Source organism: Spermophilus citellus (assembly GCF_964194105.1).
Source record: "Spermophilus citellus genome assembly, chromosome: 6".
NCBI classification, from domain to species: domain Eukaryota; kingdom Metazoa; phylum Chordata; class Mammalia; order Rodentia; family Sciuridae; genus Spermophilus; species Spermophilus citellus.
The window spans coordinates 142436075-142461383 of NC_138187.1; the positions used below are offsets into that span (position 1 = coordinate 142436075).

At 36.5% G+C, this 25309-nt stretch overlaps 2 protein-coding genes across 5 annotated transcripts in view; one reads left to right on the forward strand and one right to left on the reverse strand.

Moving 5' to 3' along the window:
* The first annotated feature begins 1639 nt into the window (after positions 1-1639).
* Positions 1640-10853, forward strand: GLRX2 (glutaredoxin 2). 2 transcript variants are annotated; one of them, XM_081300546.1, is made up of 4 exons: positions 1640-1787; positions 5149-5212; positions 9707-9883; positions 10591-10853. In XM_081300546.1, the coding sequence occupies exons 2-4, from the start codon at positions 5150-5152 to the stop codon at positions 10717-10719; spliced, it is 369 nt and encodes a 122-aa protein (XP_081156672.1). In that variant the 5' UTR covers positions 1640-1787; position 5149; the 3' UTR covers positions 10720-10853. The 2 variants fall into 2 exon arrangements, with proteins under 2 accessions (XP_081156672.1, XP_081156671.1); XM_081300545.1 differs by lacking the exon at positions 1640-1787 and adding an exon at positions 2011-2213.
* A 1466-nt stretch (positions 10854-12319) lies between these two features.
* The window catches only part of RO60 (Ro60, Y RNA binding protein), a 301212-nt gene continuing 288222 nt past the window's right edge, over positions 12320-25309 (reverse strand). For all 3 annotated transcript variants that reach the window (XM_081300541.1, XM_081300542.1, XM_081300543.1), the window contains exons 6-9: positions 22022-22138; positions 21164-21277; positions 20487-20633; positions 12320-18749 (exon numbers count right to left, since the gene is read on the reverse strand). In XM_081300541.1, the coding sequence (XP_081156667.1) occupies positions 18597-18749; positions 20487-20633; positions 21164-21277; positions 22022-22138 (531 nt within the window). In that variant the 3' untranslated portion in view covers positions 12320-18596. The remainder of the gene's footprint in view (positions 18750-20486; positions 20634-21163; positions 21278-22021; positions 22139-25309) is intronic.

Below are 25309 nucleotides of genomic sequence, written 5' to 3' on the forward strand. Positions count from 1 at the left end.
TTCCCGGGAAGCATGCATAGAGTGCTGGTGAGAGTTCCGGAATAAAGAGTTGCTGTTTGAACCTACAAGGCTTTGTGGCGGCTCGGTTATTTTGTGCCCAGCCAGACTGTGGTGCAATGTGATTGTTTCATTGCAGAATGGTCTTTATTTTGTATAAAAATGTGAGACAGGTGAAATTTTATTTCAAAACAAAAATAATTCCCCGATTCCCTCACCCACCTGCCCAGTTCTGCTGGGTTGAAACTTCCAGATCTGCTGTGAGGCCTTCTGTTGTCAGACCACCTGGTGTCCTTCCTATGAAGCGCAGCCATAACCTGAATTGTGAGGGTAGAACTCAGGATCCCACCCAGCCGTCTCCACCAGCCTCAAAGAAAGGCATCTGGTGCACATGGAGCAGGCAGGGCCCTTAGCCAGGGAGCAAGGACAAGGCTCAGTTCTCAGCTTGAATGTGATACCAGGAGGAGTAGCTGGCTTCCTCTTCCCTCCCCAGGGGTGGGATTCTCACTCACTGTCCACCTTCTGTCCATGGGGCTGGGGCTCCTGTCCACCCTGGTCCCAGGTAAATATGAATGGAGACAGGTGTGAGAACCTGTCCTCATCCTTACCCTATCCTGGGCCTCATGAGGGTGCTACCTAAGAAAGTCTTCCCCCCACGCCCACTAGCCTGGTCAGTGGTCAGCAAATTGGAGGAGGATCCGACAGGAGTCTTTAAATGTGAGATAAAATGTCTTGGTTGTACCTGTTTGTGGTTTACCTTTGTATTTAAGCAAACAAACAACAAAAAAGGAAATAAACTTGAAAATTATTTGTCATCATAAAAATGAAACAAAAATTAAAATATTTATTGCCAGGCAAGGCCAAAACAAAACAAAACAAAACAATAATAATGTTTCCTAAATAGCTATCTTTTGGCTAAAAAATACAAAACCCAAACCAAAAAACCTCCTCCAACATTATAGATAACATACTGTCAAGTTTTAAAGTTAAATTTGGGCTTATGAAAGAAAGACGACTTGACACCCTTAGGAGGTATTTGTTCTTGAAATTAAGTTTCATTCTTTTATGAAGTAATGAAATACAGCCCATGTAAACGTAGGAAAAGAACTGTCAGAAACAAAATTTAAATTTTATACCATGGTAACATGAATCTTAACTTTATTTCAGCACAAAGAACCCCAAACGATCTGTATTGTCTTAATAATTGTTTAGAAGCTTAGACATACCACTTGACCTTCGACTTTGATAGGTTTCAGTGTCCCCAGGAAATACAAATATAGAGACTCAGAAAGAGCCATTATTACATCACTGAGTGGCTTAGACAATCTTGTCATTAACAACTCTTGCCCATTTTCAAAGTCACCAGGAAACATTTCTGGGCTATTTTGTTTCCTAGTTTCACTTTTATGTTGAAAACAGAATCTTTGCTTTCTTTGAATGTCCAACATTGGACTGATTCTTTTCTTTCAATTGAGTGTAAAATCCAATATTCCCATGATGTATATTTGGGTTTTGGATCCATGACCTAATTTGAGGGTGGCGTTCAGGCTCCTATTTCATCCACACGGAAAACCTGTCTGACAGGAAGTTGTGATGGTGCCACCATCCTCCTGTAAACATCCCCAGCACTTTGATTCTATTTTGGACAGTTGTTATTTTCCTTCTTGGTCCCGCCGGTATGTTGGCCACCACCCTTCTGCACGGGCTCCGCGTGCCTGTGGGCCTTAATGAGCTTCCCAAGCCCTAAAAGCAGCAGGAGCGGGGTGTGCGCGCAGCCTGGAGGTCGGCAGGTGAGCGAGCGCGCGGCTCCGGGGAGAGGCTCGCACGTGGGCGGGCATCGCGGGTCCAGCGCTCCGGAGCCGCTCCGCTCTCCAGCAGCCCGGAGGCCGGACCCGCGGAGGCGCCTAGGAGACCGGCGGCGGCGCGGACAGCCCGGCGGGGCGGGGCGGGGCGGGGCGGGGCGGGGCTGGGCGGGCTCGGAGGCGCCGCGGCAGGGCGGGCCGGGGCGGGGCCAGGGCGGGGCCTGACGGGGGTGGGCGGGCTCTCCGACGTCGCGGTCCCCGGCCCCTCAGCTCGTCGCTGTCTGGAGGTCTCACCATGCTGTGGCGTGGCGCTGTGTTGGCGGGGACGCAGCTGATCCGGAGCGGGAGCGGCTCTGCAGGGCGTCGCGGCGGGGCGGCGGGAGCTCACCGAGCTGCAGGAACTGCGGCCTCTGGGTATGCGGCTCGGCTGCAGGACAGGCCCTGCGGGCGCCAAGGCCTCGCGGGGACTTGGACGAAGCGGGTGGCTGGTGTCCCCTCCTCCCGCGCCGGGTGGGCGAGTGGGGCCGCCGCGCGGGCGCTGAGCCCTACCCAGCGGAGGCCCAGGACGCCAGGGGAGAGCGGTGCTCTCAGCGGTTGTATGGATTTAAGGATCCCGGGATGCACAGGTTGAAAATATTCGAGTCGCACTGGCTTGGACCACCCCGCTGTGGGTTACTAGATACAAATGCAAGACGCCTTAATGATTTGCAGTTTCACATAAACAGCGAGTGAATCTTAGTACAGAAGTATATCCTAAATATGGCCCTGGACATACTGAAAACGAAGGGTATTTATTGTTTTAATTTAATCGGTCTCCCTTTGTTAAACCTGGCCCACCTTACCGCAGGAAGTGAAGGTGACGATCCTACTAAATGGCCAAGGCTTTGAGGATGGGGACTGTGACATTCACGTAATGTTGCCTCTGGAAACAGCAGCAGTGTTTCCATCCTCTTCCCAGCTTTGAATACCCCCGGCATCCGGATTGGCAGCTGAGACCCACTGACTGCCCTGGTTGATGTTGAACCCGCCCACGCCACAGGTGTCTGTTCTGCCAGCTGCTACCTTGGGTCTTGTTGTCTTTCCTTATCTAGATAATCTAGGAACTAGTTTTGCAAGACTCTAGGAACTCTTGATTAACTTTACAGAACAAGCCACGGAGCCCATCTTGAAAGCGCTAATCACTATTTGATTGACAGGTGCTTGAGGCCCAATGGTGTTTCCCTAGTAAGTGTATCTATCTGGGGGTATGTAGCATTTTGCTACTTACCGCTGATAAGATGCTTTATCAGATTAGAAGGCCTTTTATCAATGCTGAAGTGAAATTACTGTGCAGTTACCTTCTGCGTGAATGCCCCTTTCCTTAAAAGCTGATTTAGCTTTGAGGAAGCTCAAGTAGAAATTGAAGGGGGAAGGGTGCCTTCCAGAAATTTGACAGGGAAGAGGGTGATATCTTAAGAGTACACCTATATCTCTCACTACCCAAGAAAACATTCTCTTAGGAAAGTTCTACTGGAACTCCTACTTCAGTAGTAAATGCTGTAGTAGATGGTTTGGGAATGACAGTTCAGTGCTGGACTTAAGATGAAAGGGACTTGTTTTCTTAGTTGAAAAGCCAAATAAAACTTCAGATTTATCCTATCTAGAGTTCCTTTGGTCCAGGCCAGCACTGCCTAGCCTTTTCTGTTTAGTCTTTACCAACTCAGTCCCAGTTTTTTTCTCAAAGCTGCCTTGTCCTCCTTAGTTATCCAAGGATAACATGTATTGGAAAAAAGCCATTTAAAATGGATTCAACTAAAACAGGACTAAAATTTCATGCTATACAATTCTTTAAAAAAAAAAAGCTTTGCACATCCTAGGGACTTGGGAGGCTGAGGCAGGTGGATCACAACTTGGAGGCCAGCCTTAGCAACTTAGTGAGGAAGTAAGCAATTTAGGAGACCCTGTCTCAAAATAAAAAATAAGTGTGCTGGAGTTGTAGCTTAGCGGTAAAGTGCTTGCCTAGTACACATGAGGCACTGGGTTCAATTCTCAGCACCATATATAAATAAGTAAATAAAAAAGTCTAGGGATGTGGCTCAGGGGTTAAGTACCCCTGGGTTCAATCCCCAGTACCAAAACGAAAACAAAAAAAAACAAAAGCAAGCTTTGGAAACTTTGAAATATGACATTCACCTAACAACTAAAAATAGTTGAAAATGACATTTTTTATTTTAAATGCACTTATGAAGAATGGAGCATTGATTTGGAAGGGAGCATTTTTTCTTATATCAGAATTTGTATTTTGCCATATAATCATAAGGAAAATATTTTAAAAAATATTTGAACTTTCAGTTCTTTGAGTTATTCTTTTTTTTTTTTTTTTTTTTTTTCCAAGACAGATTTGCTCAGGCTGGCCTGGAACTCGAGGTCTTCCTGTCTCAGTAGTTGGAATTACAAGTCTTTGCTACCATACCCAGCTTGTCCTACTTTATTACTCCTAAGATATTAAAATAATTCTCTTAGAAAACATCTGTTATCTCAATTCTTTTTAAAATTTACTGATTTCACTTTGCAATTAGTTTGCCTCATGATGTCTGATTTGCTTCTACAGTGCAGTAGTGCATGGCTGAACAAAATAAATGAGTGGATAAGGGAAAGAAAGGTTGTAGGGATAAGAAGAGAGATATATATGATGATGTTTAACTGGTTGGTTTTTTAGTGACTATTTTCCTGTTTCATGGATGCCTCCTTTTACAAGCTCCCAACAGCTGTGGCTAATAAATACTGACATAATGAGGAATTAATAATAGTAATATCAAATGTTTTCAAACTTTACTGTGTGGAAGGCACAATTCTGTTTTCTGCAGATAAATTTATTTAATCTTCACAAAACCCTTTGAGGTGAAAGTGATTCTTGTTCATTGTATTTTGTGGATTGGAAAACATAGGCGCTACAGACCCTCCTGGTTAGGGTACCTTATTTTCCTTAAAATCCTTAAATCTTTGTGTGTTCATTGCCACACAGAGTACAATTTCTGCCTATTTTAAGAAAATGAAAACCATATATTTTAACCCATAGTCAGGCTATCAATAGGACAGAATGTTTGAAATCTGGTGGTTATGGATTTATTTATTTATTAGAAAGATCATGCTGAACTTTAAACACAGGGAATGTGATTTTATCAAGGGAATAAGGACCATAGTTAAGAACACGTGTCCTTTTGGTTTTAGTAACCTAATGCTTTGTAAATTGATATTTACACTGATAAGTAAAACCTTTTTTTTCTATTTTATATATTTGAATGTTTATATGGAACTTGTGATAGATTATCATTTAATTAACTACACTGCCTTTTAAAATTCCTTTTAGGATGGGGAACCATACATCATCATCTTTGGGGAAGTCAGAAACTACTCCTGTGAACCAAATCCAAGTGAGTGATGTGGGAGGTACAGGAAAATTATTTTCCTCTTCAGAAGAAAGAATTGTCTTATCCATTTGTTGCCAGCTGGCTGAGCTGGCAAGATGAGCTGGGTTCAAAGGAGCTGGCTAAGAAAACAGTGAAGAAACCACGTGGCCACATGAACATGAGTTTCTATGGTTGAGAGCAGGATGGTCTGGTAACCCCAAGGGTCAGCTCCATGCTGGGCAGCGCTAGAAAGAGCAAGAGAGTGAGCACACCCAAAACTCCCCTATTTATTGGGGAGAAGACATTCGATAGAATATTTCACCCAAATAAGGCATATATAATTGGGGATGTCTTGTAGTCAGCAGATTGACATCTTGGCAAGTCACACCCATTTCAGGTGCTAGTAGGATCACAGGCAGAGAGAGAGGAAGACACATTTGCCTCACACAGCCCAATCAGTGTGCAACACCAGACCAGTCCCCTCATACACTCAAATGCGCATACCTCACACACACAGCCCATGGCTGGCTCCCTCCGGACACCTATTTAATATGCTTATTCACTGTCCAGATGTGACAAGTTCAGCACGCGAATTCCTAAACAAATTTTTATTTTGAAATCTGTTATCATAATTCACATGGCAAAGAAGTCCTACATCATTTTGGTAGTCAGAATTTCTAAGATTTATTTATTTTGGTACCAAGCATTGAACCTAGAGGTGCTTAACCATTAAGCCACATCCCTAGCCATTTTTTATTTTTTATTTAGAGACGGGGTCTCACTAAGTTGCTGAGACTGGCTTTGAACTTGTGATCCTCTTGCCTCAGACTCCTTCCCAGGTTGCTGGGAATACAGGCATGTGCCACTGTACCTGGCTGAGATTTATTCTTGTTGAAATTTATACTCCAGGTTGGATCTATAAGGCTGACTATTCTTTCATCACACCCAGCTTAAGTCTACTGTTGACCCAGTCATGCTGTCCATAGCCTGGGAGACTGTTTGATTTTGACCTGGGCTTGCTTTTTTTTTTTTTTTTTTGTTATTCTCACAGTTCTATTTTATTTCAGGGAAAACGTGCAGATCAAAATTAGCCAAAGGAAAAGATACAGAGAATGGATTTCTGCAAGGGTGCTAAATATGAAATTCTCATTGTCCTCAGATACTCTTCCAATACTGACAGTGCCATCTGTAGAGTATTGTCATCCAGTGAAGGTCATTTGAGATTCTGTGTCCTGAGTTTTTACTGAAGCTTCATTATTTAGGGTGTGGGTGATGGATTTGTTATCCAAATGGTTGAACTCAGTTTTCAGCCCCAGTTCTATCTAACTTGGCCTAGGGTTACATGTTTAGTGTAAACATCAAGTGTGGGCTGAGGGTCCCCTCACCCCCTATAAATAACAAAGACATTTGTGTCACTCAAGAAATTCCAAAGATTTAAGGGCTTCTTTCCAGGAACCAGAGACTAAGGGCTTCTTTCCAGGAACCAGAGACAAAGGCAATACCTCTGTTTGGGCAAAATCAAATTCTTTAATAAAAACCTTTTTTTTTTTTTTTGTACCAGGAAGTGAACCCAGGGGTGCTTAACCATGGAGCCACATTCCCAGCCCTTTTTTGTATTTTATTAGAGATAGGGTCTTGCTGAGTTGCTGAGGGCTTAAGTTGCTGAGGCTGGGTTTGAACTCATGATCCTGCCTCAGCCTCCTGAGTCACTGGGATTACTGGTGTATGCCTCCGAGCCTGGCTTACTAAAAACCTCTTATCTGCTTATAAAAATACTAGCTACTCGGAGTGCAGTGCATGCTAATGTTTAGTAGCTATCGTGACACAGACCCTAGTATGCAACAGTTACTACATAGATGATTCTGGGATACTGTATGCTTTTGTGCTCTCTTGCTTTCCTTTCTTTCATGGTCAATCATAGTTAATTCTGCCTCAGAAAATTTCTTCTATATGTACGCATATTTTTCTTCCATTGTAGCTTATAAAACATTCCCATTTCTTTCTTTCTCTCTTTTTCACCACTTTCTATCACCACATACAAAAAACTTATGCCCTGGGTTGGAGGAGTAGCTTAGTGGTAGAGTGCTTGCCTCATGTGCTTGAGGCCCTGGGTTTGATCCCTAGCACTGAAAAAAAAACAACCCTGCATTTAGTTGAATTCATGGCTGTTGAATATAACAGCAATGGTGGAAACTTACTGTGAAGGGATTGCTTCTTTTTTGGTGAGTGGGTACCAGGGATTGAACTCAGTCTTTGAGGGAAAGAAACATCAATCTGGCGCCAACAGAAATGTCTGTCAATCAGTGGGATCTCCTGACTAATGCCTGTCAATCAGCAGGACCCCCTGGCCAATCCTGGAGTTCAGCCAATTCCTCTGACCAACTCCAACAGGATCCCGGACTCTAAAAATACCTATTCCTGTCCCAAGCCCTTCCCTTCCTGCCATGAGCCCCATAAAATCCCAGTCCGGTTGAGCTCCCATGCGGTTTCTCCTCAGACCCTCAGGTTTCTCCTGTCCACTATGTCGGTCTGGTCTGATCGAGTTCTGCCTGGGAGTGATATTTCAAATAAAGCCTCATTTGGTGGTCTTTTAAAATCTGCCTCCTTTGGTCAATGCCCTCCTCTCCTTGCCTGATGTTACATTGGGCACTCAACCACTGACACACATCCCCAGCTCTATTAGGTATTTTATTTAGAGATAGGGTCCGAGTTGCTTAGCAGTTCTCACAGTTCTATTCTCACAGTTCTCAGCTTTTGCTGAGGCTGACTTTAAATTCTCGGTCCTCCTGTCAGCCTATGGAGCCCCTGGGATTACAGGCGTGTAATCCACTGTTGCCCAGCTGGGATTGCTTCTTAAAATAAAAATAGACCATGAGGGTTCAGGAGAACCTGGCACTGTCACCTTGAGTTCTAGCTCACTCTGGAATCTCTTCATAAGTTTTCTATTTCATGCTGGTATCCAGCATGGTTCTTTCTTCAAATCATGGCCTCAGTGAGCCTAGCTAGAACCCATGGCAGCATAGTGGAGGCAATGCCTGGTTTTGGTGTTGTGAAGGATTAGGTCAAATCCAAGTATTGCAAACTTCTCAGTCTAGGCAGAAGGATTGAGTTAAAAGCCAGCCTTAGCAATTTAGCAAGACCCAAACCAAGCAACTTAGTGAGACCCTGTCTCAAAAAATTAAAAAGGACTGGGGATAGAGCTCAGTGGTTAAGTACCTCTGAGTTCAATTCCCCCGCCCCCCAAACAGATCAGCTTACAGACAGCTATGCTATAACTGAGGATTCTTCTAGCACCCAAGGGTGGATATAACTTCTGAAGTACTTTGGGTATTGTATGTCGTTTTTGACCTTCATCTTCAAGGTGCTACTTATGACCCATGTGAAAACAATCTACACAGATGCCTAAGTGCCAGACCTGTGTGTTTAAAAAATCTTTTCAAGGATCAGAATATAAAAATATTTAGAAACAAAGAACAAAAACCAAACTTTAATGGCCATGTAGATGCACAGCATTTTCATGCTCACTGGGTTAAAGTCCTGGAGAGTAGCTTCCAAACCAGGCTGGTATTGTAAGAACCATTGTAGAAGATTTAAAAAAAAAAAATAGTTTCTGACCTCTGCTTCAAACCCATTGAATCAGCATTTCTGGAAGTAGCTTTTATAGGACCAACAATGTAAGAATTCCTTATCAATATAGTGCTGACAGCTCTGTACTACAAAGATATATAGGATTGAATGGAAGTGGAGGAGGAAGCTGTTGTCTATACCTGGATTAGTGTTTTAAGGAAAGTTATTAAGAAGGAAGGAGTTAATTCCTTTTGAACACCTACCTTTGAGAAGCAGTGTAACAGAGATTACATGTCTAGACCTATTATAGAGCCAGATTTGCCTGGGCTCAAAGCTCAGTTCACCCACTGATAGATGAAGATCATTAAGTTATTTATCTACCTCTGTGCCTCATTTTCTTTCTTTCGTTTTGGTACTGGGGATTGAATCCAGGGGTGCTTAACAACATCCCCAGTCCTTTTTATTTTTCATTTCGAGACAGGATCTCACTATGCTGCCTGTCGCCTTGCTAAGTGACTGAGTCTCAGCCTTCCCAGCTGCTGGGATTATAGATATATACTACCATGCCTGGCTCTGTGCCTCATTTTCTTCACCTGCAAAATTGAGAAAATAATAAGACCTACTTCAGGATTATACTGAAATTTCAGTGATCTAGTGAAGTGCCGAGAAAAGTGCTTTTACACCTAAGTGTTAGCTGTTCACAAATTGACTTATCATTGTTATTTGTTAGTATCATTACTATTCCTTGCCAGGCACTTTATATTTGTTACATTTTTGCTCCTTCTAACATCCCTTGGAAATGAATAATATCCTCACTTTGCAGATGTTAAAACAGATGATAACTTAGTTTGATTCCTCAGTTGTGAGACCTCTAAAATCCACTCTATCATGATTTCTTTCTAAAAGGTAATGTTGAGAATTAAAATGATTCTCTTTTCGGTCTTGTTTCAGGAAACCATTTCTGATAATTGTGTGGTGATTTTCTCAAAAACATCCTGTTCTTACTGTACAATGGCAAAAAATATTTTCCGTGACATGAATGTTAATTATAAAGCAGTGGAATTGGACATGCTTGAATATGGGAGCCAGTTTCAAGATGCTCTTTATAAAATGACTGGAGAAAGAACTGTGAGTATATCCTCAGCTGTGCTGTCGTAATAGATGGTAACTTGGTTCACCTAGAGACTAGACTTTGTATTAGGAAAAGGAAGCCAGAAGTTCTCTGAAGATACCAAGAAATGGCAAATTTGGATACCAGAGTCTTATAATAGGGAAAAGCAGAGTTAATTCATTTTGTTTTTTATTTTTACTGTGTGTGTGCTTGCTTGGGCACTGGGATTACAGGGGATGATGGTGTTGTTATAAGTACTTATGTAGAGTTTTTTAAGGTCCTCTTTCAACATAAAGGTGTTAAAGAGGGGTCATTCTTTAGTGATTGTGATAATAGGAATGCGCTTCCATGTTTATGGATTTTTCTAATATGCAACAAAAAAACTATGTTGCTATTTTCCTCTTTTATATTTGCACGGAAGTTTATGGTATATGTTCCCCCTTTAGTGAATATGTTAAGAAAAGACTACTTAAACACTATAAATACTTTTATTTTTGTGTTACATACCATAGTGATTATAAGGCCTTTAGAATCAGATTTTCCTGGATTTGAATCTCCGATCATCTCATTTACTAAGATTGTCATCTTGGGCACATTCTTCCTCATTTTCCTCCAAAATCAGGCTAAAAAATAGTACCCAAGTATGAGTGTCAGCAATTATCAGAAATGATTTCATAATTCTAACAATAAGTTAGGCCTAATTTATCTTTTATTTATCTAACAGGTTCCAAGAATATTTGTCAATGGAACTTTTATTGGAGGTGCAACTGATACTCATAGGCTTCATAAAGAAGGGAAGTTGCTACCACTAGTTCATCAATGTTATTTAAAAAAGAAGAGAGAATTTCAGTAATGTAGGTACTTACCATGACTAGTAAATGTTAATGTGATAATACCTGATAATGCCTTTTAAATATTTGAGGATGTTTTAAATGTGAATTATCTTCATGATTAAAAATAATGAAAAATAAATGGCTGTGGACACCTCATCTTCTTACTTGCCAATTCTTGAGCAAGAGATGATATTTATAACCAAAGGGGTAGTTATATCATAAGAATGCCTTTAATTAGGAATTTATATATGAATTTTACAGCCAAGAGCTAGGAGATAAGCATTTGAAATTATTCCCTATAGCATTCAGGAGTTAACTCCTTACCTTGTGTAGCTTTTAGTAGTAAGGACTGATGTGAGTTTCTTTCAAATTTAAGGTTCTCATTAATAACAGTTGTGAATCAGGTAGGGATATCTTCTACCATATTGTGTAAAGCCTTCACATTCTACTTCTAGAACAATGTATGTCTTATACATTAAAATTCATAGAATGGAATGAATTTTACCTTGGGGAAACCAAATGACTCATTTAGTGACTTGATAGTTCCAGGGAACAAAAATTAAATGGAGGAAGATTTCAGCATTGTATAAAGATGAACTTTTGAAAACAGTTCACAAGTGAACCCAGGGGCACTTTACTTTTGAGCTACATCCCTAGTTTTTTAGTTTTTATTTTGAGACAAGGTTTTGTTAAATTGTCTAGGCTGGCCTCAAACTTGAATCATCCTGCCTCAGGCTCCCTAGTTCCAGGAATTAAACGTATGTGCCAATGTACCTGGCTCTTGATTTTAAATACAGAACTAATTATCCAAATACTTGAAGTTTTGGTGAGTATATTCTGATGCAACTTGCTCTCACTCTTTGGTATTATCCTATACCTCAGACCTGATAACTTTTACGGAAAGTTTTACAGGAATTGAGATAATTTCTTTAAATTGACACTGACACAAAATGTTTTTATTTACCTAGTTCAGTTTTTTTTTGTTAGCATAACTCAAAAACAAGTTTTAAGAATTTGCATTTTCACTAAATCAAATTGTCTTGATCCTGTATTAGATCTCTACTGGAAAAGAATCCCCAACCATACATACTTTACCCACTGAGCTATATCCCTAACTTAAAATTCTTATTTTTAAAAAATAAACATATACAGACTTTTTTCTGATGTGCATAGTATTTATTTGGTACCCCTATCAATTTCTACAATAAACAGATCAGAAGCAGTTCACATAGTGCCCACCTGTACTCCACATCTAAATGAATTACAAGTTGAGCATCTCGAATCCAAACATCCAAAATCTGAAATGCTCCAGAATTGGACACTTTGTGGGCCCTGACATGATACCACAAATGAAAAAAATCCATACTTGACCTCATGTGGAGGTCACAGTCAAATGCAGGTGCATTAAAAATATTTTATAAAATCACCTTCAGGCTAGGTATATAGAATATGCCCCAAATATTATGAATATGTATATGCAAATATTCCAAAATCTGAAAAATTCCAAATACTTCTGTGTTCTAAGCATGTCAGATAAGGGATACTCAAACTATATTTAGTAGGGTATTTTGCAAGGCTGGAAAGAAGTAGTCAAGATTTTTCACCATAGTTGGTGAAAACTTTAATCATGAAATAAATTTAATCACAAGCACATTTATCCATTCCCAATCAGAAAACAGCAAAATTACATTAGATGTATTATTTACAGTGAAAACTTGGAAGACTTGACAAAGCATCTATCAATAATCTTAGAAAACTCCGTGAGCCCCCATTAAGGGTTTTCCTTAGAAATGAAATAAACACCAAACATGTTTATGAAACATCAAACTTTATATACCTTTAAGCACCAGCTTGACAATTTATTCTTTTAGTTTTATAAAATATTCCTGCTTTGAAAGGCAAAGTGAATGTAAAAATGCAAATGTAATTAAATTACTGACCTGGAAATATTATTATTGCAATGGTCTCAATGTTTTAATACTATATTCACTTCTTTGAATTTGTTTGTAGGCTTGAAACAAAATATTTGCCTTATGTCTCAAAATATTCCCTTAAAAATTAATCATTTTTGGGACTGTACAACTGTATTTGTCATTCATACTGTTAAATATATGAACTTGGTCCATGGCAGTCATGTTGTAGTCATAAAGCCCAGCTTTTTGGATAACTGGTTATACGAAACAATAAAAAATATTAAACTACCATAAAATATTATTGATGTTAACAGTCACATATGTATAACACATCAGTGTACCCAGATTATGTGTTTAAATTACTAATGTACAATCAGGTTTTAAACTTAGCAGTTAAATTCCCATTCATTATGTAAAATGAAAAACTCTAGAAAGACTCTTTGAATTCTGTACTTCAGAAACATTATAACACTATTAAGGCATTACTTAATAAACAGACCCCAAAGAAAGTAACTAGTATGTCTGTATAGGAGAGCTAGTCATATTTTAAGGCAGTCAAAAGGGTCATCTTCCACTTTAAGGCTCTTATATATTTAAATTTATTTTATACAGACGTTAGTCTGAATAATTTAAATATTTATCAAGTGAGCAATTAGGGAACTCAAAGCCTTTACTAAAGTAAATGGGCAGTTTGGAATTAGATTATAACATTCCCCACTTCCACTCCTCCCCCTTAAAAGATTATTCCATATATCTATCTCATCCCTTTGGACAATTTCTTCATACTCACAAGCTGGCAATAAAAATAAGAAAATTGAACTCAAACACATTACAAAATTTGTGTCTTGTCACATCATACAAAATTATATGTAGTTTAGAGTAACAGTGCAATAAAAATGTTTTTCTTTTTTACTATCCACTATGTAAAAACATTTTAAATTTAATTTGGTTATGTAGGGATTCTAAAGTTTACATTGCAAATAAAACCTAATAGGTATTTTAACAGAAGTTTAAGTAATGTTTAATACAGCATTCCAACAATTTTATATTTAACTTCATTCACTATCCTTGACAGTCTAAATGTTTACTAAGTGAAACCAGTAGAAATATTAACTAATTTACTATTTGGTTAAGTATAGATTCTGCTAACTTATAAACTGCAGAAAATTAAACATTTTAAAATTAAAAACTACATGTCACTTGTGTTCGTAAAGTAAATATGCACGGAAGGACTAAGTAAAATAGAAGCAAAAGGAAAAAACTCTTCAGAATCAGAAACAACCTTTTGTGGATTTTTATTCACCTTAATTTCAGTAACAGAATCCTATAATATATTCACTTTTCTATCACTTTCCTGTATACCTTGGTATTTTCAGGGATTAGGAAAATGTGCCATTTATTATAACTTTATTCAAAAAGTATGATTAGCTACATTAGTTTTCTATATAAAAATAATATCTTAGAATTAACTTTTTAAAGTAAATTCCATAATTTTTCAGAAAAGCAAATAAAAATTTACCAATTAAAAAGCATTTAATTCCAATACAGGTTATATACAAGGCTTTTTATGCTGTAAGCTGTGTTTGTGGCGAGGGATGAGGGAGTTTACTCAGTGAAATACTTAATATGAACATGAGATATGGTATTTTATTAAAGACTAGTTAGTTATTTTTCTGTTTTGGTACCAGGTATTGAACCCAGGGCACTGTACCACCAAGCTATATTACCAGCTCTTTTTGTTTGAGATAGGGTCTTGCCAAGTTTAGAGTAACAGGGAATTTTCCTAGTTGCTAAGGCTGGCTTAGAACTTTTGATCCCCCTCTCAGCATCCCAAGTCACTGGGATTTTAGGTGTGTGCCCCTATACTTGGCTAGAGTAGTTAACTATTTTCTGACGAGTGCTTGTACACTAGAGCAGTTCCCTTCAACACAGGTAGGTACATCTACAAATACAAATGAAGGGTCAATCACTGATATTAGTGAAAGACCACACAATTTCTGGAAAAATCGAATACATTTTTTATTATATAACTTGATTTGGAGAGAGAACAAACCAATCTGGTTATTGCTCTAAGAGACCTGTCATTATAAATTTGAAAAAAAATATGACCTTAAATCTGTATGAAACAAAAAGCAGTCTAAAAGACATTCATCTCTCTTAAATTTGGTTGACTTTCCTGTCATTTAATTACCCAGGTAGATAAGACTAGAAAAAAAGATGGTGAAAATGTTAGAAGAAAGGAATTTAAAAAGGGGGGGGGGGAAGGTATAAAAGGAATTTCCATTAAATAAGATAAAGGTGAAGACATCGGGCAAACACTAAGTGAAATCCATACAATATATAGTAATTTCATAGCTTAACATTTTCTTACGTCTTTCTTGTGCATGTTTATATTGAGGGTATATGACAGTGCCTTAAATCACCCCAACCTGTGGTATTAAGACTAGACTTAAGCTTTTAAACTTCAGTTTATGTTGTCAGACCCTCAAATTTAATCAGTAATTCTGCCTTATCTTTCCAAAACTTATACATATATTTTTGCAAAATGTAGGGGAAAAAAAGAACCCAATAAATGGTATTTCATCATTTTTAGACTTATTATTTTAAAAGCTCATGCAGATGTGTTATATTATCCCCTTAGATATAGTTTTTTTCATCTATCCAAGAGGCTGTTAGTGTTAGAATATATTTCTTCCTTCTTTATCAGAGTGTTGTGAATTTTTAGTCAATATATTATCTGTGAAAATCTTTCTTCTGCATTTTTCCATTCTGAACAGCAACGTTTAAAAAAATTACTTGGCCTAATGAACTAGTTTTCTAAAACATTTTAATCCTTCAAAACTCTTATCTATTAACAAGAATATTTTTAATTAAAAAAGTTCTAACTAGTATCGTGAGCCTTTTAATTTTTCAATAATAAATCACTGATTCTTCCACTATCCAAGCATCAAATGTTACTTTATGAAAACTGCAAGAACATAATAGGTTGAGTCACAACCACACAGTTAAGTGAGAAAGCAGGGGCTGGGGATGTGGCTCAAGCGGTAGCACGCTCGCCTGGCATGCGTGCGACCCGGGTTTGATCCTCAGCACCACATACAAAGATGTTGTGTCCGCCGAAAACTAAAAATAAATATTAAAACAAAAATTCTCTCTCTCTCTTAAAAAAAAAAAAAAGTGAGAAAGCAAAAGAGGTTCCAGTGGGGCAACACTAAATTTCATTCACAACCATATGGCCACACTAACATTCTCTTAAAATAGTTATTTAGCTAATGTTTTAATAAATAGAATTTTCAAAGAATTTCAACTAATAAGAAAAGGTGAGACTGTAAATTCATTTTTTATTTTACTAATTACAACTATATCTTGGAAATATGTCATTACCTAGGACTCTAACAACTGAGTTGTATCCCCAGCCCAGAACTGTTTTTAAAAGCAGTATTTTCCCCAATATTAATGTAACAGTAATCCTAGAAGTAATTCAGAAAATAAAGCTTGTTTATCACTCAAGTACATTCTATTTATAATGAGGTAAAGTCTTTTACTTTTTTCTATAGGACTGTTATATAGCAACATAGGACTGTTATATAGCAACATAGCTTATTAAAACAATAATTGTGTTTGAAGATTACTATGAATTAAAAATGATGTTTACATCTGTTTTTCTACTCTTAAAGCAATCATGTATATACATTTCCTTAAAAGTTCTCAATAATTCTGTTTTCTGAGAATAATTCTATTCTTCTAAGTGAATGTGTTCCCACGATGTGGGGAGTGAAAAGTGTAACGGGAATGAAGAGACCAAGATTTGTAGATCACGTATAGTGTTAAGAGAATCAAATTCTGTTTTGAATCTTGGGTCTCCAGATGAAATTCAAAAGTTAGTTTTTAAGTTTCTAAGGTATCATTCAAGCTCTAAAGTGTCATAATTTGAAAGTAAAATTATGTTCTCTAGTGGCTTCTTTCAGTTTTCCTTTCATATTTGTCATTCTTAAATCTTACTCTAATCCATTTAATTAGACCTATCTAAATACTTCAAAAAGTCTCCTCTAATACATTTTTCTGATGGGTTTAAAATTAGCTCCTATATTTGTATGAAAGCTCTATCTAAATAGCACATAACTGAAGTAAACATTTATATTATATTCTATTTAACAGTTCTATTAGGAATAAAAAATCATATTATAATTTTTAATTTTTGAAGATCTTGGGTTCTTCAAATTTGATCTGAACATAATACTGTATCAAAAGTGGCTGTTAAATCCATTCTATGATTGATAGAGGGTTAAAACCAGAAAAACATCAGAAACAATGTGTATCTGGAGTGGGAGATACAACTAGCTTTGTGGACCAAAAATCTCTTAGGTAAATAACTGTTACTAGTTTTAAAAACTGCTATTAGTTGTCTTGCAGGAATAGCTAAATATCAAAGCAACCATTAATATGCCAAATACATTTGAAAAGAACATTTTCTTATTGTTCCCAAAGCCCCAAACTACTATGAAAATAGAAGAAATACATATTCAAATCCTCACACTATTAAAGTCACCTTGCCTCCAAAACATAAAATCTCTAATTCCCAAGCACATAGGTGGTTATAATTTGTTTACTATTGTATTACATTTATCATAAGAGCTTTAAGAACCCTAAAAAAATCTTTATTTAATATTTAAAGAACAATGCATAAAAATGCAAGTTTTACATGTAACAGCTATCTTAGACAACCTTTATAGAATTATGAGAATAGATACTAACATTTCAACAGATTGCTTTAATGTTAAACTTCCTAGTGAAGATGGGATACTTGTTCAAGAAAATAATGCATATGTTAGTGTAATGTAAAGGAAGTTTAATGCACATAAACAAAAGATAAAAATAGCAATTTCCTACAGACTGGTTAGTTCAAAATATGCTACTCAAAAACTGCTTTTCAAACCTGAAAGACATGGCTTGCCTCTGTCACAAAAATGGATTGTGGACATGTTTACTATTAGAAAATATTTAAAACCCATTTATAATTGACTAGAAAAAGTAATTAAAACAATTTTTAAGAGTAAGGAAAAGGCAGTTGAGATTCTAATTATTACACTGTTAAGATTATGAATAGGGAACTCAAATTCTTGAAATGTTATTTCCATTTGTGAGTATGAAAAACAAAAATGTGACGACATGAGGCTATGTTGTTATTTAGAGGAAATCACTGTCAAGTTACAGCCTTCATTCAGAGCAATAAAACACAATAAACAAAGAAAACCAATTCCACACCCAACAAATTTTAGTCTCTTCAGGCCCTAGAACATTCTTAGGGTTTTCCATTATGTTTCTTCTTAATGGTAACAGATTCTACAACTACAAATAAAACATCAAGAATAAAATATCTGTTTCATTGAATAAGAAAGCTGTTATTTATATGATCTTAGAAAACTCTGAAAGGAAATTTTAAAACTCACTCATAATCATGTGTCTTAAGTTTTTTATCCCATATATATAAAAGTTTACAGATGAGTTTCATATTCCTTCACAGTTATATGGTCTAGTGCATTTCAGAGTATCTGGGTATTATCAAAGCTGTCCTTTTCCAATGAAAACATTTAAGAAAACATTAAGCACTTCTCAAATAAGTAACATGATGTGGAACTGCTTACTTTTGGATATCACCTTTTTGAAGTACAAATGTATCATTGACCAGAGCAAAACTGTTTGACTATTTTATAGTATCTATTAACAAAAAGTTCTCTATGAGAGAGAGGAAGCTGTAATATCCTGAAGCTATTTCCCAAGAGCTAGTTTAGTAGATAGAACTTTGGGCTCATCTTTATTTTTCCTTCTTCCTACTTTTTAATTTTTTTTCTTTTTTTGGTAAAGTTACTCTCAATTATGCACACACTGCACTATCATCGTTCACTGGATTGAGATTAGGTGGGAAGTAGCTGCATATTTTCAGCGATAGCAATGGACCTCTTAGGTCATGATGGTGTTTATAGTTAAATCACATCTAATGTGAAATTTCGAATTACATCCAGGGCTCCGGTATCAAAGCCGCACATATCCAACATGCCTCTATCATCTGGGTCTGCAATGGTAAAACCATTTGATGTCATTCCACAAACAATGAGTTTAGCTGGAATATTCATTTTCTGTAGAAAAAATACACAAAAAAAACACCAAATACATAACAAGTTATACGTAAGGAAAAACAAAAACTTCCAATATTATAACAATTTAAATCTCTGTACCACATCTTTTACTTAAAAAGCCAATTTTTTTTTTTGGGGGGGTCATTTTTGCTTCAATCTTTTGGAGTCCAACAATATGAGCTATACAAGAATGTAAAACAAAACTGTGTAAAGAACCTACCTGAATTTCTTTGTTCTACATTTTTGTTTTATGGGTTCCACAGTACATTTTTAAGCAGCCTGGAGACTTTGTAATTATGAAACCTGTTAGGATATTCAGGGGTGCCAAACATTTTTATCAACATATCAAATGTTGGGTAATATGTGTGAATACACACAAATATAAGGAAAAAGGAAATACATCTTTGGGATTTTTTACATTTGGTTTGTAGTTTTCATAAATACAATATATACATGTTCTACAAAAGATAAAAACACACACACACACACACAATTTTTTTTTTTTTTTTTTTTGGTACTGGGGATGGAACCCTGGGGCAATCAACAACTAAGCCACATCCCCAGCCCTTTTTTGAATTTTATTTAGAGACTGGATCTTGTTGAGTTGCTTCAGGCCTTGCTAAATTGCTGAGGATGGCTTTGAACTTGAAATGCCTCCTGAGCTGCTGGGATTACAGGCGTGCATACATAAGATCTTGTTCTCTACTTCTACATTTATGGTTAAAATAATTGAATATTTGAGAAAAACCAATAATCACTGAGTGTCAGACACTACAATGAACTCTTTAAATAAATAATATACCTAATGTAATTGTTCTGATCCTAAAAGGTAAGTACTATTACGTATTGTGACATGTATCAGTTAAGTAATTTGCTCGGATTCACAGTTTGTGGAAGAGAAAGACTCAGGACTCAGACTTAAGGCTGTATTAAATCTATGTTCTATTCCTGCTCCTATGATTCTTAAAATTACATGCATCACAATTCCCTGGAAGGCCAGTTCCACCTTCAGAATTTCTGATTAGAGGTGACAGATGGAACCTAGGAATGTGCCTTTCTAATGAGGTCCCAAGTGATGCTAAGGCTGCTTGTAGGGAAATCATACTTTGAGAACAACATCTTCCTTAACAAGTCTATTTCTACTTACAGTCACAAGTCACATTTTAAGTGCTAAACAGTCCCATGTGATTAGTGGCTACCATTACTGGAATCTGTAGTTACAGAACATTTATGTCATTTAAGAAAGCTCAGTAAGGTTGCACGGTCTAGAACATAGGTCTAGAACATAGACACAGATTATAGCTTTGTTTAATTTTTTATAGTTGTTTGCAAATACCACAAATGAGACTTTAATTTTTCAAAGAGTACAATGAATTATTAAAAAAAAGTATAGCTAAGGTAAATATTTTATTACCATTTGCAATAGTATTAGTAACAGCACTGCAACTAGTTTAAATAAATACATTATGTATTTGTAGTGACTTTTTATAATTTCATCTTTATTTTATTTTTATGTGGTGCTCAGGATCGAACCCAGCGCCCCGCGCATGCCAGGCAAGCACGTTACTGCTTGAGCCACATTCCCCAGCTCCACTTTTTATAATTGCAAGTACTGCTGAGTCTATAATTGACACTGGGTCTACACAAAGATTAGAACTACTTTAGTATTTTTATTTTTTTAAACAATGAAAAAGAATGGATTATTATTCAGATGAGAAACAACAGGGTTTGTTTTACCTTTCGATACTCCTTTAGAGCAATAGTAGGATGGATGCTTCCAGCAAAGGTCTCATTATCAGTGAACACAATGAAGACATCAGCAGCTGTGTTTGTCTTCTGAGCCCAAATTATTGGAAGAGAGCAATCTGTTCCACCTGCTGGGATCTAACCCAGGGAAAAAAACCAAAAAAAACCCCCCATGAATTAGAATAAAATTGCCCTAGTGTCCATAAATGAGATGTCTGAAATAATTACTTAAAAATACAATTTTCATGTTATTTTATTTATAGCCAATATATATATATAAAATATATACCTTCCCTAATAAGACCATAGTTTCTTTTTAATTTTGTACTTCTCATGAGAAAACAATTTGTTCTTATATATATATAGCATGCAAGATGTCAATATAAAATTACTGTATAATACATATTAAGTAGTATTTTTTGTTTTGTTTTGTTTTGGTACTAGGGATTGAACCTAGAGGCACTTAACAAATGGGCAACATCTCCTGCCCTTTTTATTTTGATACAGGGTCTAGCTAAGTTGCTTAGGGCCTCGCTCAGTTACCGAGGCTGGCTTTGAACTTGCAATCCTCCTGCTTCAGCCTCCCAAATTGCTGGGATTATAGATGTGCGCCACCAAGCCCAAGTACTTTTTTTTCATGTTAAATAAACTTAATAAAATTTTCTTACCTGATTCATAGCTATTAAAACCTGTTGTAAGGTCATATCTGTAGTCATGGGGCATGGTACCATTTCATGTGAAAAAGCAACTATAGAAGAATCCTTTTCTGTTCGTGTAACAACCTGAAAATTCAATGGTAGTAATTTTCAGCAGATTGCGGGGGGAAGTATAGTTTTGAAGTTTATACAACTTCATCTTAAACAAACAACACTATGATGCTTGTTTTATTTCTAAACTTATACTACCGTGCAACAATAAAGTAATAAGTCAGTGGTAATATATTTTACACGAACTTACAAAGAAGCTGGTTTAAAAAAAAAGCTACTTTTCACAATAATCCTTTGGAGCAAATAAAGACTATATTCTCATTTTATTAAATTAGGAATAAATTCACAGTAATTAAAAAAAAACCCCTGAAAACAAAAACACCCAAATAATTTTCCTGGCTATATGTTTTCTGATATCTTTGTCATCAATATTTTTAAACATATTAATTTTTTTATTTTAGCTGTATATGGACACAGATTTTTATTTTTTAATATGCTGCTGAGAATCGTGTGTGCCTCACAAGTGCTAGGCAAGCTCTCTACCACTGATCCACAACTCCAGCCCTTTGTCATTAATTTTTAAGCATTATCTACTTCCTCAAAAATACTATTAATATTTATTATTGTATAATTTAAAATTTCAATTCTGACTATTCCTTAGAAATAATTTTCAATATACTTAAGTCTTCTTTGCAAAATTCTTTAAATATAAAATGAAGTGAAAAAAAGATTGTTGATATATCTCCCTTTATAATTTAACCCCATAGTAAACAATTTCTTAGAGGAGCAAACACTCTAAAATATTTTATGTGTTCTCACCATGCACATTGCTGCAGCAACAGTACTAGCATTGAGTATACTACCCAAAACTCTTTGGTTCATAGAAGCACTGACATCAACAGCCAGCAAGAAACGCTTTCCAGTTGGCTCAACTGTCTAAAGAGAAAACAAAACAATCATTAAAAGAAGTCTCAGAAACTGTAAAATAAGAATTTTATTTCCTTACTTTTCATTCAAAAGAGTCTCTAATTTTTTTTTTTTTTTTTGTACCAGGGAATTGATCTCAGGGGTACTTAACTACTGAGCCACATCCCTAGCCCTATTTTATATTTTAGAGACAGGGTCTCACTGAGTTGCTTAGTGCCTTGCTTTTTGCTTAGCTTGGCTTTGAACTCTCATTCCTCCTGCCTCAGCTTCTCTAGCTGCTTGGATTACAGGCATGTGCCACTGGGCCTGGCTTTTTTTAAAAAAAAAATATGTATTTTTAGTTGTTGATGGGCCTGTATTTATTTATTTGTATGTGGTGCTGAGGCGAAACCCAGTGCCTCACACATGCTAGACAAGCACTCTGCCACTGAGCCACAACCCCAGCCGACCTTCTAATTTTTGACACACCAATCAAGACAACTATTCAAAACTGATTAGCTTGCCAAATTAGTGGTGCAAACCTATATTACAGTGACTCAGGAGGCTGTGGTGGGAGGATCCTATGTTCCAGGCCAGCCTCTGCAATGTAGTGAGATCTTGTCTCAAAATAAAAAACTAAAGAGGGGAACTAGGGATGTAACTCCCTGGGTTCAATCCCCAGCACTACAAAAACAAAAACAAAAAACCCCGAAACCAAAAACCAAAAACCAAACAAACAAACAAAAAACAAACCAAACCAAAAAAGCTTATTAACTCTTAGTTCAGTTCAGGTCAAACAAAGGAAATATGAAAATCTAATAATTTAATTGAAAGAAGTCATTATGCTATTTTTTTTTTTTAATTTTCATCTTTAAGGCAAAACAGGAACTTCTAGGAAGAAATCTTTCATTGTGGTAAAATGTAGGTAAAGAAGTGGCCAGACACCAGGCACAGTAGCCCACACTTGTGTACAATTTTAAACATTCTTTTTGCTTTTTAAAAGAGAGTAATGTGTTTTATTATATACTTTTTAGTTGTCGATGGACTCTTATTTGTTTATATGTGGTGCTGAGAATTGAACCCAGTGGCTCACACATACTAGGCAAGTTCTCTACCAATGAGCTACAACCCTAGCCCAATTTTAACCATTCGTAAGTGTAGAATACAGTGGCATTAAGTACATTCACAATGTTGTATAACCATTATTTTTATTTTAAGAACCTTTTCATTATCCTAAATGGAAACTTTATCATCAGTCCCAACTTGCCCTAGTATCTGTTATAGGCAGATTCTTTTTCATTTGTTTTTGGGTATTGGGGATAGATTGAAGCCAGCAGAGCTTTACCAGGGAACTACATAACTAGTCCTTTTTATTTTTTGAGACAGGGTACAGCTAAGGTTGGCCTTGAATCTGTGATCCTCCTAATTTAAGCCTTCTGAGTTGCTGGGATTGCCGGTGTGTGCTACTAGGCCAAGCATCTGGCCACTTCTATACTATTTTTTCTCTCTCAAAATTTGCCTATTCAGGCTGGGTGGAGTGGCGCACACCTGTAATCCCAGTGGTTCAGGAGGCTGAGACAGGAGGATTGAGAGTTCAAAGCCAGTCTCAGCAATAGCGAGGCACTAAGCAACTCAGTGAGACCCTGTCTCTAAATAAAATACAAGATAGAGCTGGGGATGTGACTCAGTGATCGAGTGCCCCCTGCGTTCAACTCCGAAACCAAAAACAAAAACACCCCAAACTGACTATTCAGGATACATCATATAATGCAATCTCATAATACTTGCTCTTTTATGTCTGGCTTGTTTCACTTAGCATAAAGTTTTCAAGGTTTATCCATGTTATAGTATTCATCAAATTTCACTGCTTTAAGGCTAAATCATATTCTATTCTATTCTATGTGTATAAAACACTTATATCTGTTAATCTTTTGATGAATACTTGGGTTGTTTTGTCTTATGGCTGTAGTGAATAATGCTGCTATAAATACTGCTATACAAATATCTGTTTTGAGTACCTGTTCCAATTATTTAGGATATACACATAGGGGTAGAACTGCTAAATGGAATGGTAACTTTATGTTTTAACTTTTTGAGCCCTTGTTTTTCCCAGGGGCTGCAACATTTTATATTCTCATTAGTAATACAACAAAGTTTTGATTTCTCCACATTCTTTCCAATATTTATTTTATGCTTTTTAATATTAGTGGTCCAATTAGGTGTAAAATGTACATCACTGTGGTTTTCATTTGCATTTACCTATTGACTAATGAAGATGAGTATATTTTCATGTTCTTATTGGTCATTTAGAAATCTTTGGAAAAAAGTACTTTGCCCACTTTTAAACTGAATTATTTGTATTTTGCTGTTGGATTTAGGAATTCTTTTTATACATGGACAGTAAACCCTTATCAAATAGATGATCTGCAAGTATTTTCTTCCATAGTATAGGTTATTTTTTCATTCTTTTTCTTTTTCCTTGCTGGGGATGGAACCCAGGGATTCACACATACTAGAGAAGCACTCTACCATTGAGCCACAACTACGGTCATTTTTAGCTCTTAAATGGTCACTGATCCACTGTGTACTATTTTTTATAGTGTAAGAAGCCAGCCTAACTTCATTCTTATCCACATGAATATGTAGTTTTTCTAGCACCATTTGTTGAAGACTGCTTTTCTCCATTGAAATATCTCAAAATTCTTCTTAAAAAAAAAAATCAACTGACCATATGTCAGGGTTTATTTCTGAAAGAGATTGTATTGCACCTGTAGATTGCTTTGGGTAGCACTGTGATCTTAAGCGTTCCAAACTAGAAACATGGATGTCTTTCCATTTGTCGTCTTGAGTTTTATTAACAATGTTTTACAGTTTTCAGTATGTGATTCTTGCATCTCCTTATATTTATTCCTATCTTTTGTTGTTTTTTTGATGATACTGTAAATGAAAAAATTTTCTAAATTTCCTTTTCATTGTCATTACTACTAGATAGATACAACTGATTATAACAAGTTAATTTCACATCCTGTAACTTTATGTTAGAGTTTGCTTGTTTAATAGTTTGTTTTGGTGTGTGGTGTGTGGATTCTCTAGAGTTTTGTACAATGTAAGATCATGGCATCAGAGGACAGGTATAATTTTACTTCTTCCTTTCCAATTTGGAATTTTCAAAATTACTTTTCTAATTGATAGAATTTATAA